At 44.8% G+C, this 17903-nt stretch overlaps 1 protein-coding gene across 2 annotated transcripts in view; it reads left to right on the forward strand.

The window, feature by feature from the left end:
- Positions 1 to 17903, forward strand: part of LOXHD1 (lipoxygenase homology PLAT domains 1) — a 274986-nt gene that overhangs the window by 191547 nt on the left and 65536 nt on the right. For both annotated transcript variants that reach the window (XM_074994358.1, XM_074994359.1), the window contains exons 33-35: positions 9113 to 9275; positions 14003 to 14157; positions 16963 to 17172. In XM_074994358.1, the coding sequence (XP_074850459.1) occupies positions 9113 to 9275; positions 14003 to 14157; positions 16963 to 17172 (528 nt within the window). The remainder of the gene's footprint in view (positions 1 to 9112; positions 9276 to 14002; positions 14158 to 16962; positions 17173 to 17903) is intronic.

The following is a 17903-nucleotide window of genomic DNA, read 5'->3' on the forward strand; positions in this document are numbered from 1 at the left end:
TGCTCATCCTTTACAGCATCATTCAATCTCCAATACAAGTGATAGACCTGAGCCACCGTGATCCAAGCCATATTAGCAGCCAGGTGCCAGGGGTAGATGGCATAGGTGGAAAGAGGTCATGAACTCTGGGTGAAGAATGGAAGGGCTGCTTCAGTAGTATGCCCTTGTTTGAAGTCATTGAATACCAATGAAAAGAAATGAATCAATTCCTCAGTGGGACAGAATTCATTCGTCCCATTTACTGATGCATGAGGCCCAATCTGCAGTTTACTTGGTGTCTGGCCATCAACATACAAGGATGGTCTCATCAGAAACAGTGATTGCTAAACCCTTAGATCTTGTGGTGGTTGCCATCAAATCATTCTGGCAAGGAGGGTTTTCAGACCATGAACTGAGGCAGCTGCCACAGATGGGCCCAAGTGTCCTTGAGAGAGATAGACCTTTTCTCAGAAGCGGGCTTTCTCTAACTGCGGCTGAGCAGTTTGTTCCCAAGGCTCTGGAATAGGGATGTGACCTCCAGGGCTGCAGCACCCAGCTGTTCCATCAAGGTCCTTGAGTCTGCTACAATGGAGTCTAGGCAAACTGTCAGGCCCTGCCTCCTAATAATCAAGCCTAGTGGGTGAAGCCATCCGTTGTATACCAGTTTACAACTGGCAGTTAGCTTAGAATGACATTGCGTGCTTTTGCAGTATAACATATTTCACTTGGAGATCTGGTACAATCAGTACTATTGAGACCACTCTTTTGTTGGTCGAACCTGTGTTTTCACTAGGAGAGTTTGCTGGTATAGCACTGCCCGGTGGCTATGGCAGTGGGTGAAGGCCAGACTTGGGGAGGCAATCCCCACCCTCACCCCTTCCATGCCCACTGGCCCCCTGCCCCATCCCCCAGCTCCCAGAGCAGGGCATCTCTCACTTCCCCTGCCTGCCTTGGCCCTGGCCAGAGCCAGACAGCAGCACAGCCTGGCCTAATGGTGCCAGCACCATGTAAGAGAAATGGGTGTTTGACTCTATGCAGAATTTCAAGAGCATCACAGCCAAGAGAAAATCTGCTTCCTGTCTGCTAGCCCCTATTAGACCCGCATGTTTGACTCAGCACATTGGACCGCTCTACCTTCTCAGTGTCCAGCTGCCCTATCTTCAGCCATGGAGGTGGGTTCTAAGCCAAGCAGCCAGGCAACAGTTAAAGCAGCATTTAAAAGATATTAAGTGACAAGACTGAAGAAAAAAACGAAAAACCACAGCCTAAGATAAAGCAGAGAGATCTGCAATTTTGCTGAGATTTGACTCTGGCATATGACAAAGAAGAAAGCTGAGCACTGCATGATGTAAACTGTAATCAGTCACAGGATATGATGACCTGCCACAGGATAGCAATATGCTGCCAAAGCTTCTAAAAGCTGTGCTACCTGATTAGACTGCTAAGATGTATCTGTATGTTACAAAGAAAAAAAAATGAGGTCAGTAACTTTTAAAGCGAATTGAAAGCTCTTGGGTAGGAAACTAAACTCCTTGCATATCAGCAGAGCTCTGTCTCTGCATGTCAGTTATAGCTGATAATTACATTTCATTTGGTGCAACACAGACGGGTAAGGCACTGAGTTAAACAGACTGTTGTCATGGCTGTAGCTCACAGCCAAAAATCAAACTCTAATGAAACAAATCCCCCGTGTAACTGCAGTGAGATTTTACAGCTGTTACCTTAAAATAATATACTTTAGTTACGTCTACACTGGAGAGTTTTGTTGACAAAACCCAGAGAGTGTCCACACTAGAAATGCGTTCTGTTGACGTATTGTCGACAGAACTTGGCACTTTTGTTGACAGCCTTCTGCCTCTCCCTCATGAGGAAGAATGCCTTTCTTGACAGAATCAGTTGACAAAAAGCCATGTGAACGTTCTGCGGCATCATCTGTTGATAACATGGCTTCCGGGTCATCGGGCAGCCCTGTCTGCTCTGCTTCCCATTGGCCATTCTGTTGAGGGAGCGGCTAGGCAGACTGGATGCTCTCTGTCAACAGAGTGGATCAACAGAGTGATGCACTTTTGTGTGTGGCCACGATCTGTCAGCAGCGGTTTTGTTGGAAGATATCTTCAGATGGTAACTTCTGTTAGCCGATCACTGCAGTGTAGATGTAGCCTTTGTGACCACGTAATAATAATACGATTGCTAACAAGTCAGCTCCAAGGGAAACTGCAGTAATGACATGGAGATTTTCAATTACAATACAGTTAGCACTTCCATGGCTACTTTATTTCCATCATGCAAGCTTTTAAGCAAGACTCCTCAAAATACCATGGAACGCAACAGATAACGTTCACAGCAATCACTGGGAATATGCAACCCTCTGTGATAACACTATCAACATTTGATGATGATTAACCTTTTGAGCTCCTAATAGACCATAGGACCTCCACAGCCATTCTCCATTTCTTACGATCCTTGGCGATAGTCTTGATTTGATTCCACATTAAGCCAGCTTCTTTTAATTTGTCCAGGAAGCTTCATTGCCCCATTTGTTTGGGACATCCTGTTTTCCTTTTTCCCTTTCCATTCTAATGCTTGTCTCTTGATACATTCCTCAGAGTTCTTACTCAGCATGTGGCCTGCCCACCGCCATTTTCTCTTCTTGATCTGGACTTCTATTAGCTTCTGGTTTATTTTGCTCCACAAGATTTTGTTTGGCATTCTATTGTACCACTTTAGCTAGAGAACATGTCTAAGGCATTTATTGACAGACATCTGAATTTTCCTAGTGTTACTCTGGACAATTTAGGATCAGTCAAAATTTAAAGCAACCGTATGCTCCTTCAGTCTTGGCTTTAATGACAAGTCACATAAGGAATCTCTCCCAGTAATAAGGAATGCCAACACAGAGGCACAGTTACAAAATGTCATTGACACTAGTTTATCATTGGGGGAAACCTAGTCAGCTGGTAGTCTAATGATAATGACTGGTTTAAAAGATGGAAAATACATGTTACATTTCCTGGAGTGGAATGCAGCCATTATATGTGACAGCAGTGCAAATCCACGGAACTCTATTTTTGCATATCAACACTCAGATGTGGATACAGATTTCGTGTCTGTGTGGGGCTCTGTTGGATCTTGAAGGCAGGGAAGCAGCTGTCAGCAGCTTGTAGTCTATGAAGCTGCTTTTTCTGCCTTTGAGATCCCTTTCCACTCCCTATATAGAGAAAGGGGAGGTGATCAAGAAGCAGCTGTCTACAGCTAATCCCCTGCAGCTGCTTCCCACCTTCAAGATGTTATATTTCCTCTCTCCCCATGTACAGAGAAAGGGGAAATGATATAGATCAAGATGGGCAGCAAACTCCCCAATGCTCCTATCACCATGGTGGTTCAAGTGATTTAGGAACCCTCAAGCATGTTCATTGTCTTATTAGGTCAGTTGGAGAGGGAGGTAGCTGCTTCTGCAAGGTAAGTCAGTAGCTACAGACAACTGCTTCTTGCTCTGCCAAGAGGCTCTCAAGTATGGAGCTGATAATGTCTCATTTGCAGAAACTATGCTCAATTGCTGCTAATGTAGGAAGCACCATGACAGACTAGAATTTAAAATACATGGTGATAAAACCCAAACTAAGCATGCCTCCTGTAAAATGCAAATGAACAACCTGCTGACACTGCAGGGGGATGACAACAGCACTGAATGGGTGAGTATGTTTATCTATCTATCTGGTTACTCAGCTGAAAGCAAGAGGTTTGGTATCCAAAATTGTAAGTCAGACTGGTTTTGTAAAAATAGGATTTCATCATCTTAAAAGTTGTCACTTTATACCTAAGATATGCCTGTCTCACAGAACTGGAAGGGACTTTCAGGGATTGTAGAGTGCAGTCCCCTGCCCTCTCAGCAGGACCTATCACCACCCCAACAGTTTTTTTTTTAATCTGTGTGCCTTAGATGTCTCCCTCAAGGATTGAACTCAAGATCCTGCCCCCTGCAGCCCTAACCCACCCCATGCTTACCCCTCCTCCCACAGCTTCCAACACACCACCAGCTTTAACCCTTCCCAGCTGCCCTCTCCCCCCACCCCCTGCCAGGACTTACCTTTCAACAGGAGCTCCAGGTGCTCCTGCTGCTTCCCTGGCTGCAGAACGTGTGTTCCGCTAGAGAACACCCCCCCCAACACACACACACACACTTATGCAAAATTCCAGTTACGTGAGGGTGCATGGGAATGGAACCCTCATGTATATCAAGGCAGTACTGTATTAACATCTGCTGATTTGATTTTTGTCACAAATAAGGAAGTACTTATATGGTCCCAGTATGTTACAGTCTTCCACCAGTTGTGAGGAAAATGATTGCAAGGATGAGATCATATCCAGTGCACAGATCACCCTACAGAGGATTGCGGAGCTCAGAGTGCAGGAAATAGAGCACAGAGATGACCATAAATGAAGTTGGAAAAATGCAATTTTGAGAGATTTAGGAAGCCTAAATCCTCCCATATTGACTCTTGCCAAAGGAAGAAGATTTACAAGGGATTATTCAAGATGGATTCTGTTTGTCCCCTCCTCCTGCGTCAGAGGTATAACAGAAAGAAGAACTCGTGAAAGTAAAGATTCACAATAATCTCAATAACTATTTTGTATACTTTCATATAAGCCATGGCCCAAAGTGGGTTAGCGTTAACGTTTGCAAGAACAGGGTTAAATAACAGCCATGAGAGGAACAGTAAGGGGAATGGAGAGGTATATGCAAGGGGAAAACCATGTTTCTGGCTAATATTTGAAATGTGAAGATGGTTGTTCTCAGTGACGGGAGCTGCAGAGGAGAAGGCGCCTGCACCAACAGTGAGTTTGTCAGGAAGTATAAAGCGGATGACAGCACTACAGCAGAGAGGATTGAGGATAGGGGAAAGCAGGGCTGGCTCTTGATCAAATGACACCCCAGGTGAGGGGTGTCTTTGGCAGCCCCATCACATTTATTAAGTTTTAGAATTTGTATCCCATTTCATGACTTTTGTGCACTTTGCATGCATGACTTATCCCTGTCATGTTGGATCATAAATTTGCATGCTAAGGTCTGTAAGTCTGTATTTGTTCATGCCATATAGAAGCAAACAAGTAATTGTTTTATCTAAGCTTATAGACACATTTTAATTTTCAGAATAACTGAAATACTGTGTTCTAGCATCACAAAACGGCACTGTGCATTGGCACTGGGCGAATGAGCATAAAATAGGGTTGCAGTAGCTAACAGCCTTATGATGTTGACCCTAGTCCACTGGTGGCCAATAGGAATTCAAAAATTGGCACATTTGTGGCTGTTGTCTTTCCTTATTTGCCACATCTCCTCCCCCCCACCAGCTCTAAATAAATACCCTCTCCCTCCTCCAGGGCCAGGCACCCCCAGCCTTCACATCCTAATTCAACACTGGTGACTCACTAGAGCTGCCACGGGGGGCTGCCACCACTGCTGCCACATGCTTCTCCCACCAAGCGGTGGGGCTCATGTGTGCATTGGAGGGCACTCTCCACATGCAGCGCTCATGAGCAGCCATATTTAAAGGCTCCAAGAGGTGCTATTCATCATATGTGGTGAGTGGCAAAAGTATTGGACACCCATCCCTTGTCCTTTAGTTCAAAAGGTCACTTTTCTTTCCTTTGCCCTCATGTAGTGAAGCACAGAATCAGAGAGAGCTAACGACTGGCCAAAGGCCTTTTGAAGCAGTAAAGTAGCAAGTGATGTCAGTGTCTCTTTGGCTGTTGTTCATTGAAAATATGTTTTAATAAGCCTGGACTTCGAAAAGCTGCACTCCCTACTCAAGACTGTGACGGTCAGCATGAGCAGAATCCTCAAAGCTATCCACAAATTAAGAAAAGTCTCCTTCAGCTCTGCAGTGTGAATGAATCAAGAACTGGGAGTGGGAAGTACTTCCCACGTGGCAAAATGTGATGTTGTCCATTTTGACATAGAAGTCTATATAATTGATACCCAAAAATTCCCCTTGTTTCGGTATCCGGTGAAGTCTTTATAATTGTTCAGTGTTTTCCTGTCTGCTGGCAACTTACCAGGGTAATAGGAAACCTCACCCAAAGTTTTGGTGCTTCATTTTTCTGAATTTCTGGACACTCAGGCAGTGTCAAAGAGAGAGCAAAACAACTCCTTCTTGAATTTTCTTGTAAGTTTCCTGTGACCTCCTCTCTAACCTTGTAACCAAACCATCGCTTCTGATGAATGCAAGCTAACATCCTATGTTTTCTGCCATTACTTTGGAACATTAAGGGCATCTTCACATCCGCTATCTGTGTAGGCCACTGAAATCATCAAAGTTGTAGCAGTTGCAGAGTCCGTCAATGGAGTTTAAATCAGTGATCTGATTTGCCAAGCTTTGTGCCTCATGTCAGATTTTGGTTTCAGCTTTCTTTGACTGCATCAGTTCCACTAGGGTGTCATAAACCTCAGTCACTTGGTGCCTCCCTGGCCTTAGACTGCCAATGCAGCTCTCCCACCAAGTGTCACGGCTTTCTAATCATATTTGTAAGCTTGTCCTTGAGAATCTTCTACTTGATAGCTGATGCTGAAAGCAGGACATGTGTCCTTTGCAGTACTCCAGAGACAGATGCCCAATCTAAAAAAGCTGACATTGCATTCGACAGAACCAGTTTGAAGGTAAGTCAGCCATAAGGCATGAAGAAAACTTTTGGAATCAGCACAAAGAGCCTTGCCTGGAAACACCTTCTTCCCTTCATGTTTCTGCAGTTGAAGTAGCCTGGCCTTTGGCAGTCCTGAAGCTTTGTTTTATTCTCATTCATAAACAGCTTTGGCTATGTCTACAATAGGCTAAGAAAGTCGACCACAGATACAGAATTCTAGCTATGGCAATTATCGCTAAAATCAAATTATCTGTGCTTGGTTAACTTGACTGTCTATATAAGGGAAGGTTTCTCCTCTTGTGAGGTGTACACAGCGGTCAACTCCGACCCGAGAGGTTGATTTCATGCATCCCTACTAGATGCACAAAATTAAAGATCCTGGAAGATAGACTCTGAGAAGGTCGATCTTGGCTAGGGTAGACCTGGCCTTTGTTAGGCCTTTTCCAGATAATGTTTTCCTTTCCGTGGATACAGCCATCTCGACATCAACAAATCTAACTGTAAATGACATCTTTTCACTGTGACTAATGTCAGGAGTGCAGTCCATTATTACACTGAAGTACTTTGCTTTACCAAACTACATCAATATGATATCAAGCACCTTCCTGGTCATAAGGCCAATTTATTCCGAATTGCTGTGCAACAGTAATGATCCCCAGCTTCTTTGTGAGCTACTTGACATAGGTGCTCACACATAACATGACTGTATTGCCTAAGCAGCTCTACCGAAGTGAGAAACTTACTGTTATATTCAGTAAACTACTTAGCTGAGTTCCAGAAAGGCAAATAATTCTATGCAAGGAAGAGGGTAATTGAGATGAGACACACAAGACTCTACTATCTGGTAGAAGCACATCCATGGAGGGCTTCAGAAGCCAAGAGCACTGTTGTACACAGGATCTGGAAATGAGTGGGAAAGCCAGTGGACTCATTCAACTATAAATTGGAGGTATCCCTCATGGAGAGGAAGAAAAATGCAGTGTTTGGGTGCTAGTTTGTGCCTCTGGTAAGCTTGGTTCAAGTCCCAGCTCTCCCATATTCTTCCTCTGTGATCCTAAGCAACTCATGTGGCCTCTGTGCCTCAAAATAGCACTGCTCTACCTCAGAAAGGTATTGTGAGGGCTCAGGTACTATGGTAAAGGATGAGGGGTGGGGAGTGTGAGCAGTTCCCACTGATGGCAAGGTGGCCTTGGTGCCCAGGGTGTGGGTCTTCAGCCCCTATCCTAGAGACTAAAGGATACGTTTAAGGCATGGCCCTGAGAATCTAGTTTCCCCTCTGGTGGGAGAGGGGTTCCCTGGGAGGGGCTCCTCCTTTGCTCCTGGGGGTGAGAGTCCTGAGGCTCTTCCCTCCAGCAGCTGACCCAGTGACAGCTCTGGCTTAGGTCTTGCTTGCCTCAGAACCAGCTCCTGCCTCTTGTCTGGTTAGCCCTGAACTGGGCTGGCTTCCCTCCTTTTATGCTCCTCCAGGCTTGACGCTGGCTGCAGGTGAACTGTGGTGGAGCTGATTGGGCAAACAGGCTCTGTTTAACCCCTGCCCTGCCTGACCTTCCTCTCTCACCCTTGTAGGGGGACATCCATAGATAAAGCTGAAATAGTGAAGATGCAAAGAACTGATGCCCTGATTGAGGATCCCATCTGAGATGGAGTCAGGCAGTGACACATTTGAGAGCACTTCATACAGAGTTACTGTGGTTAAATAACATTTTTGAAGGGCTTGAATTAGAATGCTGTTACTTCTTCTTAGCAAGTGATATGATGTTGATTTTATTTGCTGTTCCATTGTGCTCATTTCTCCCTTGATGGGATAGAAATCATTCGTGTTTCTTCTAAACTAAAGTCAAAACAATGGATAAAAAATCATTTTTCTCATGGGAAATGGCTTGAGAGAGCTTGAGTTGTAGAAGTATAGGGCAAAATCATGAAGTTTTGACTTCAGCAAAATCCTGAAATACTTTAATCAAAACTACTTACTTCAAGGGAAGTATTGTCTGAATGAGGACCAATAAAGCGTTGCAAGCACATTTTCACAAGCATCTTCGGTGGGAGGATGTTATTGGGACTAAGGATTTTCAGGATGAAGCTCTAATACCACTGTGGAGTTAGAGAGTGAGAATATCTGTTAGATTGTACAGTCAACCCCCGCTTCTCTAGTTGGAGTAATGTTCTCTGCATTATTTAGAGCTTTGACTAGTCAAATGAGACTACCCAAAGCACTAAATAATGCAGAGTATGCTACATTTGAGCACAGTTTAGCTTTTGATACTAAATAATGGAAAGGGCTTTATTACCTAAAAGGTACTTTGTTCTGATTCGTTGCATACTTGTGTTGTCTGATTGTTGCACTAAACTAAGTTTTTAAGCTATGCATACAAACATACTGCGGTTCATTGTGCTGTGAAATCAGTGGTTGTGCCCCAAGCAGTTATGCTGAGAGGCAACTGATTGCAGCTCCCCCTCTAAAAAAGAATGTGTGTTTGTCATTTTACACCAGGGTTCAGAAACAATCACATTTCCATGTCAAAGGTGGCTTGCAAAATCTGAAGATGATGGTGAGATTGTAAGAGAGCTTGTACCATCTGATATCTTCACCGAAAAACTCATGAAAGATGGGACACTAAAGCAGATAGAAGAGGAAGTTGAGGAACCACTAGAAAGTAAGTAAAATTCCACCCCACAATGACCTTGGGAATAAGCCATTTGGATATGTATTTCAGGTGCATGCAAGTTAGAAGGTTACTCATTTTGCAATTGTGGCCACTGAGTGAAAAATCAATCATTTTAGCTGCCATATTTTAGGTGAGAAGGCTAGGTGACTGAGCAACAAAATGGCAGATGAAATTCAATGAAGATAAAAGTGAAATAATGCACAATGGAAAATATCAGCCCAGCTGTACATACAAATTTATGGGGACTAATTTAGGTATAACTGTTGAGAAACATCTGGGAATCCTGGATAGTTCTCTGAATATATCCACCAGTGTGCAGCAGCAGTTAAAAAAGCAAACAAAATATTGAGGATTATTAAGAAAGGTATGGAGAATAAGACAGAGAATATCTTATTGCCTTTATTTCAGTCCATGGGACACCCACATCTTGACTACTGTGCACAGATGTGGTCACCTCCCTTCAAAAAAGATATATTAACATTGGGAAACCTTCAGAAAAGGGCAACAAAAACAATTGAGGGTTTGGAACGGGTGCCATATGAAGAGAGATTAATAAAATTGACTTTTATCCTGGAAAAGAGATGACTAAGGGGAGATATGATGTGGAGAAAGTGAATGAAGAAGAGTTATTTACTCCTTCCCATAACACAAGAACTAGTTGTCACCAAATGAAATTAATAGGTAGCAAGTTTAAAACAAACTAAACAATCAACCTGTGGAACTCCTTGCCAGAGGAAGTTGTGAAGGCCAGGGTTCAAAAAAGAGCTCGATAAATTCATGGAGAATGGGTCCATCAATGGCTATTAGCCAAGCTGGATATGGATGATGTCCCTAGACTCTGTCAGAAGCTGGGAATGAGCAATAGGGAATGTATCATTTGATGATTAGCTGTTCTGTTCATTTGCTCTTGAGCACCTGGCATTGGTCACTATCAGTAAGGCCATTCCTATGTTCTTAGTGTCTCACATTTTAATTACGGTAACTTCCTTACTGTAAGTTCTGTAACTTCTCTGGCCTCCTTGATGCTGAGGATGTTCCCATTCAATCCTTGCAATCAAAGCCTCTAAAAATCATCTTTCTTCATTGCTGTTCTGATTACATCTCGCACACATGCTGTGAATTTCGCTACTAATTCCTCCTTAAACACAAGTTTCCAGCATCTTGTCTTCCAGGGCCTGCAGGCATGTCTAGTTATTTGTTCTCATCTCCTGTCATGTTTCCTCCACCCCTTCTGCTCCACCTATCCAACTAGACTGGAGGCCTCATTTGCAACTTTTTTCCATGATCATCTTTGCATTCTCTTCCATGCTGCCTCTTAAGTACATAACATCCTTCCAGAACTGGTCTTCAGAGTAGCTACTCACTCCTAATTCAAATCCCTCTGTAAGTAAGTTGAGTATCTTTCCTGCTGTGAACAGAAAATACAAATTCTGTACAATATCCCAATTTACTCTCTTCCTGGAATATGCCTTTCTAACTTAAATAGCAATGCAATGCACATTTCAGCCTAAACTTCTCCCTTGAAATTGGATGTTACTAAGAATTTCTCTGCAAGATCTCCCTGTCCCACCACTTAGTTACCTCTGCTCTAGAGGGAAAGTCTTACCCCTTTCATATCCTGCATCGAGCTAATTGAATCCAACTTCCAGTATTACTTGCATCTTTTCAGAGGTCAAGTACCTGGATGATTCAACCATGGAAGTGATCCCATCCAGTATTTCTTATCTCCTTCACAGCCTGATTTGTGTTTACATGATGTGATTCTGCCAGTACAGGTTGAACCTCTCCATTCCAGCACTCTCTCATCTGGCAACATTGGTAATCTAGCATGATCTTAGTTATCCAGATGACCACTTATCATGGGTGTGACCTAGTTTCCTGTGGTCCCATAAAGTTGTTTACAGCCACCAGTCCTGGCTCTCAGTGTTCTGTGCTATTATTTAGCTGTAACTTACCCCTAAATGTCTTCTAAGAGCCCAGTAAGCAGTGGAAGTGTTGGTAATGCTACTAGACAATATTGACCTCCTGTAGTCCAGCAAATTCTCTCATTCAGTGTCGGTTCTCAGAGTGCCAGACTAGAGAGGTTTAACCTGTATACAATATTTTTGCACATCTTAAAGCCTTTTTCATTTAAAGGATAAAATATCAGGTCAGTGTGTGGATAAGGCAGGAGCCTGGGGTTCACCTGGACCTGCTAACTCCAACTATACACTACCTTATCTTCACTAGGATTTTACCTCGTCAGTTACCAGATATTAGCTAACACCAGGTAAGAATGCGCTTTTTTCTAGTGAAGGCATGACCTGACAACATTAAGCTCTTTGAGGCAGGGAGTGTGTCTTCTGAATTATTTTTATAGCTGATTTTTAGTTGCTAGCCCAATATAAATAAGAAATAAGAACATCCATTGCTACAGTACTGCATTTTGTACTGAAAAGATATGCAAAGAATTATATTTAATAAACTGATTATGCAGCCCATATATTGGGACAACTGCATCCATTATTAAAATGCAGTTATTTCTTGGCTGGAATACCACAGTTTAGCTGAGTATAGCAATGCTACACAACAGTTTAGGACATCATGTCATGGAAAGTACTATATTCAGCTGAAAATGCAGGTGGAATTTGAATAGGTACATTGTAATTAGCTACCCACATGGAATTTGGCCAGCACACGGAATTTGGCCAGCACACAGTTAACACCTCTGCACTTAGGAAAAATGCCAGAGTCTCTTTGATAACCACAAACCACCAGGATAACTTTTGTTCCATCATTGACTGCAGCATAATGCTCTCTGTGGTTAGTGAGAAAAGAAAGCCGAAAATGTGGAGTTGCAGTAAACCAAACCAATATTCTTAAGTCTAAATGAGCCTGATCCATCTCTCACTGCAGTCACATGGAGTTTTTCTACAGATTACAATGGACGGTGGAACAGCTTCTTTATTATTCTGAGAGCTAAGAGTGAAAGGGCTTTAAAAATAGCAACCCCTCCCAAAATAAACATAAATTCTCACTTTTCTGTGATGCTATTAATGTACAAAGAAGAATCCCACAATCAAACATAGTAACTCTCCATCCCCTAAGTTTTTGTGCTGCACATAAAATGGATAGCTTTTTCTCCTTCTCAGTTTTGAATCATGTGGGAGTACTGTGGAAAGCTGCCAGTGAGACTCTGTTTGGGGCTTGCATGCCACTAATGTGAGCAAAAATCTGTTAGCTGCTAATTGCATTTCTAGGGAACATTCTTTCAGTCACTGTTTGTTCTCATATAAATGGGGTGGAGCAGATACACAGAGGGAGCTGCATTTAGCATGTTAGAAAAGTACATTGCTAAAGATTTTTATGAGGTTTCATTGGATCATGGTTGAACGAGATCAACAAGCAAGATATTTAAACAGTGCAACACCAACATGTCTTTAATTCAATATTGTCTGAGTAAGAAATTCCAGAGCCTGTACTCTTTTTCAATACTGGGACTTATATAGGTAAGTCCCATTTACTGTGCTGGCAATTGCATATTGAAATCCCTGGAGATTGTTTGTGAAAGAAAGAGTATTAAGAATCCACAACTCCAGACCATGTAGCCCTCTCCTATGCAATGGAGAGCAGATCCTAAAACCTAATCCTGAAAGACTTCAAGTTTACTCCACTCGCATTGACATTAGATGAAGTCAGTAATTATAAGGATATTTAGCATCTTTAATTGCACCTTCTATGTTCAAAGCACTGTAGGGACATTAATTAGATGGGAGTTCTTTGGAGCTCAGCATCTTCTACATTGCTGTCAGCTAGGGTGACCAGATCTCCCCCACCCAAATATGGGACAAGGGGAATGATGCCGACCCGGCCAAAACAGGACAGATCGTCACCCTATCTGAGAGTCAGAAGGTGGCTGCCCTGTGGGGGCTGTCACCCTCCCAGTGAAGCTTCCAGCTTCCACCAGCTGGGGTGCCACCATGCTGCCATTCTGGCTCCCCCAGCTGAGGGAAGCTGGGGGGCAGCCATTCTGCTGTGCGGGTCCAGCTCTGGCTCCCCCTGCCAAGGGAAGCTGGCAGGGGGCAGCCACAGTGTGGGTCTGTCTTCTGCCTTCCTCACTAGCGGGGAGTTGGGGAGCAGTCACGCCACTGCTGGGGAGCTGGTGGAAACTGGGCAGCAGCTCAGCTGCTGCCCAGGTCCGGCTCCCCACTCCCCCAGCCAAGGGAAGCTGGGGGGCAGCTGTGGCATGGCGGGAGAACCGGGGGAAGCTGGAAAGCTCCCGGCTACCCTAGTCAGGGGTAGCTGTGGGGTGGAACAGCCATGGTTGGGTCTGGCTCTTGGCTGCCCCAGCGGGGGACAGTTGGGGGGCAGCCGTGCCACTGTGGGGGAGCTAGGGGAAGGTGGGGAGCAGCCACACGGCTGCGGGAAACCAGGGGAAGGTGGGGAGCAGCCACATGGCTGCACAGGTCCGGCTCCCATCTCCCCTAGCCAGGGGAAGCTGTGGAGGGTGGTGCGCGCTGCAGGGGAGCTGGGGGAAGTGGGCTGCAGCAGCCTGAAAATACGTGGCAATTAGCCCCTTTGACAAAATAAATCAGGATGCCATCCTGGCATCCCAAATACAGGACTGTCCTGCCAAAACTGGGACGGATGGTCGCCCTAACTCAGCATATAGGATTGAGACCTGAGAATTCATCTGCTGCCAAATCATGTAGTCATATATTTGTTTCTTTATGCAGTTCATACTTACAAGATCTCTGTGTTCACTGGCGACGTCTATGGTGCTGGGACAGATGCAAATGTTTTCTTGACTATATATGGAGACCTTGGGGACACCGGGGAGAGAAAACTCAGCAAGTCAGAAACTAATTCCAACAAGTTTGAAAGAGCACAGGTACAGAGGAACCTGAAGGATAAGTTTCCCTATTGCAAGCCTTGAGCAAAGCGATGAGCAAATGTTGTAACAGCCCTTCCCGAGTTGTCAGTACCCAGTCTGTAAGGATGGTCAGAACTGATATCTCACAATCCTGACACAAATGATCATGTTCCTTGTAAACCATTACATTTTCAGTGTTATGTTGGTGCTTGTGCGCTCTGGTAAGCTCTTTAGCAAACCCTAGGGATAGCTCAGTGGTTTGAGCATTGGCTGTGTAAACCCAGAGTTGTGACTTAATCCTAGAGGAGGCCATTGAGGGGTCTGAGGCAAATAGATTAAAATAAAATGGCCAGGGTTGGAGTTTGGTCCTGCTGAGAGGGCAGGAGACTGGATCTGATGACCTCTTGTGGTCCCTTCCAGCCCAACGAGATAAGTACAAGACAGACAGATCTTTGTTTGTTTGGAGTCACTGAGGTAGGGCTAGTCTGGACCATACAAAGACTCCTATATTTCAGCTACAAAATTAGAAGCAGCCGGTGCTTAATTTCTGACAGAGCTAAGCCGAGGCATCTCTGGGCTGGACAGTTCATAGCCCTGACACCTTTGGGCTTGCTGTATCACTTTTATAAAAGTAAAGAAACAAAAATAAACCAAACAAAAACCTGCTTGAGCTGTGGCACCTCTTTCATTACAATTTAAGCACTGGATACAACAATAATTGAAGGTGTGGTTACCATCCCCTAAGCCTCAAAGCAGCGGATTCGTATCTCCTAAAAGGGAGGGCAGCTTTGGTGAATCCGACCATAACATGTTTTATCATTCATCTTCGGGCATCACCTTATGGCACAGTTCTGTTAGCACTTTCAGTGTAATTCTGCTCTGAGACATGATGGAAAAGTGGCCTCAGGGGCCGCGTCTACACGTGCACGCTACTTTGAAGTAGCGGCGCCAACTTCGAAATAGTGCCCGTCACGGCTACACGTGTTGGGCGCTATTTCGAAGTTGAAATTGACGTTAGGCGGCGACACGTCGAAGTCGCTAACCCCATGAGGGGATGGGAATAGCGCCCTACTTCGAAGTTGAACGTCGAAGTAGGGCATGTGTAGACGATCCACGTCCCACAACATCGAAATAGAGGGGTCCGCCATGGCGGCCATCAGCTGAGGGGTTGAGAGATGCTCTCTCTCCAGCCCCTGCGGGGCTCTATGGTCACTGTGTGCAGCAGCCCTTAGCCCAGGGCTTCTGGTTGCTGCTGCTGCAGCTGGGGATCCATGCTGCATGCACAGGGTCTGCAACCAGTTGTCAGCTCTGTGGATCTTGTGTTGTTTAGTGCAACTGTGTCTGGGAGGGGCCCTTTAAGGGAGTGGCTTGCTGTTGAGTCTGCCCTGTGACCCTGTCTGCAGCTGTTCCTGGCACCCTTATTTCGATGTGTGCTACTTTGGCATGTAGATGTTCCCTCGCAGCGCCTATTTCGATGTGGTGCTGCCCAACGTCGAAGTTGAACGTCGACATTGCCAGCCCTGGAGGACGTGTAGACGTTATTCATCGAAATAGACTAGATGTTGCTACATTGAAATAAGCTATTTCGATGTAGCGTGCACGTGTAGACGTAGCCAGGGTGTTCTAAATTTGTCCCTCCGTTATTTCCAGAACAGATGTGCTGAATTTAAATGTTCTCAACAGCCAGCCTTGCAGACTCCATATTATATCTGAGTGTATGTCCACACTGCAAAGAAAAGCCTACTCACCAAGCTGCAGAGCCTGGGTCAATAAACTTGGGCATCTAGGCTGAGGCCGTGAGGCTAAAAATAGCAGTATAGATGTCCAGGTTTGGCTTGGAGCCAGAGCTCTGAGTCTTTCTGTCCTCACTGGGTTATAAAGTCTGGCTCCAGCCCAAGTGGGACTATCAGCTCTGATACTTTGAGCCAAGCCACCTGAGCCCTGTGAGCCCAAGTCAATTGGCCTTTGAATAAGCAACGTGGGAGGATGCACAGGGACACACACACAGCATTGTCCTCTGCATCGTCAGTGCTGTGCCACAACCAATGAGTGGCCCCTCCGCCCCCGAATGGCACCATCTGAGAACAGCACAAGCTTCCTAGCTCATCCTACTCCTAGGCCATGCCGCTCCAGGGGAAGGGGGGACTGCTCCCCACACACATTGGAGGGGCATAGGTGGTGCATTGGTGGAGTAGGGGCAGGGAAGGGGTGAGGAAGAGGCCCATGGCTGGTGACCCTCCCTTACAAATCCATGCACCAGTTGTGTCTGGGTCTGTGCTCTCAGAGTCAGTGCTGTGGGTTTTTCTCTGCAGTGCAGCCATACCCTAAGCCATGTCTTTCCTGCTAACTTGTGTATGATGCGTGATAGCCAAGTGCAGAATTGGCTCCATTGTTTCCTGTTGCACAGATATAAGTGAGACCTGAATTTGGAGCTGCCATTGAAATGTAGTTAGCAGTTCTGTCATTGTGTTAACCTGAGACAAATCCAGCTCATTTTCCCTTAGCTCTGTTGTCCTTGCGGAGCTAACAGAAGTAAATAGTAACATCATACTTTTAGCACTGAAGTCAGCAGATACAATGCCAAGTGCTCAAAACATCAGATCTCTTTGAGTAAGGTGATTTTTACATAGGCACTCTCACAGCACAACCACATTTTAAACCTCTCTCTTACAGCATACAATCTTTTATAGCCAATTCTGCTACAGCTTTTAGTCAAATACTGTCTGCTAAGGCTGAGTTTACACATGCAGCATACTCCATAGTACACACTAGCGGTTGAACAGCCGCCATTAAAAGAAACTATTGTTATTAAACATCTTGTAGGAGGATAAGTTCACAATACAGGCTGTGGACCTTGGCATTATATATAAGATCAAGATTCGTCATGACAACACCATGCTGAATGCTGACTGGTACTTGGAAAAAGTAGAGATTGTAGACGATACCACAGAAGAATCGTACCTCTTTTTGTGTGAGCGCTGGCTTTCTACAAAGAAGGAGGACAAACGGATAGAACGGACACTTTATGAACAGGTACAGTAACCCCTAGCTCAACATTCCTGACCAGGGCTTCTAAGCCAGGGGTCAGCAACCTTTCCAAGGCCAACGGCCAAAATTTGACCTTTTGACCTCTATTTATGGTCTGAGTGCTGCTGATAATTTTTAAAGTCACTAATAGTCCTACTTATAACAGCCTCGTTAATAAATGAAGACCCAGAGCTTTACGGTTTAGGTGGTGGTTGGTAGCATTAGCTGGTCTTTTGTTAATCCACAGGTGGCACAGCTTTGAGCAAGCTCGTGGCTGCATGGGGAGGAGGCGCGGGGCTGAGCTCCTGCCTTTTGTGCCGATGAAAATCAGCTCACATACTACTCTTGGCACCCATGCAGGGGTTGCTGACCCCTGTTCGAAGCACTACTACATTGCTACTACAGGTTCAACCTCTCTAGTCCGGTACCCTCAGGACCTGACCAGTGCCTGACGAAAAAACTTGCCATACCACATGAGGCCAATATTATCTAGCACATTGCCAACACTTTCACTGCTTACTCGACTCTTAAAATACATTTAGGGGTAAATTTTAGCCAAATAACAGCAGAGAACACTGAGAGCTGGGACTGGTGGCTGCAAACAAACTTTATCGAACGTCAGGAAACTTGGCCAAACCCATGATAAGTGGTCGTCTGGCTAACTAAAATCATGCCTGATTATGGATGTTGCTGGATGAGAGCATTCCAGATTAGAGAGGTTCAACTTGTAGTAAAAA

Source organism: Carettochelys insculpta, chromosome 5, assembly GCF_033958435.1.
Source record: "Carettochelys insculpta isolate YL-2023 chromosome 5, ASM3395843v1, whole genome shotgun sequence".
Classification (NCBI taxonomy): Eukaryota; Metazoa; Chordata; order Testudines; family Carettochelyidae; genus Carettochelys; species Carettochelys insculpta.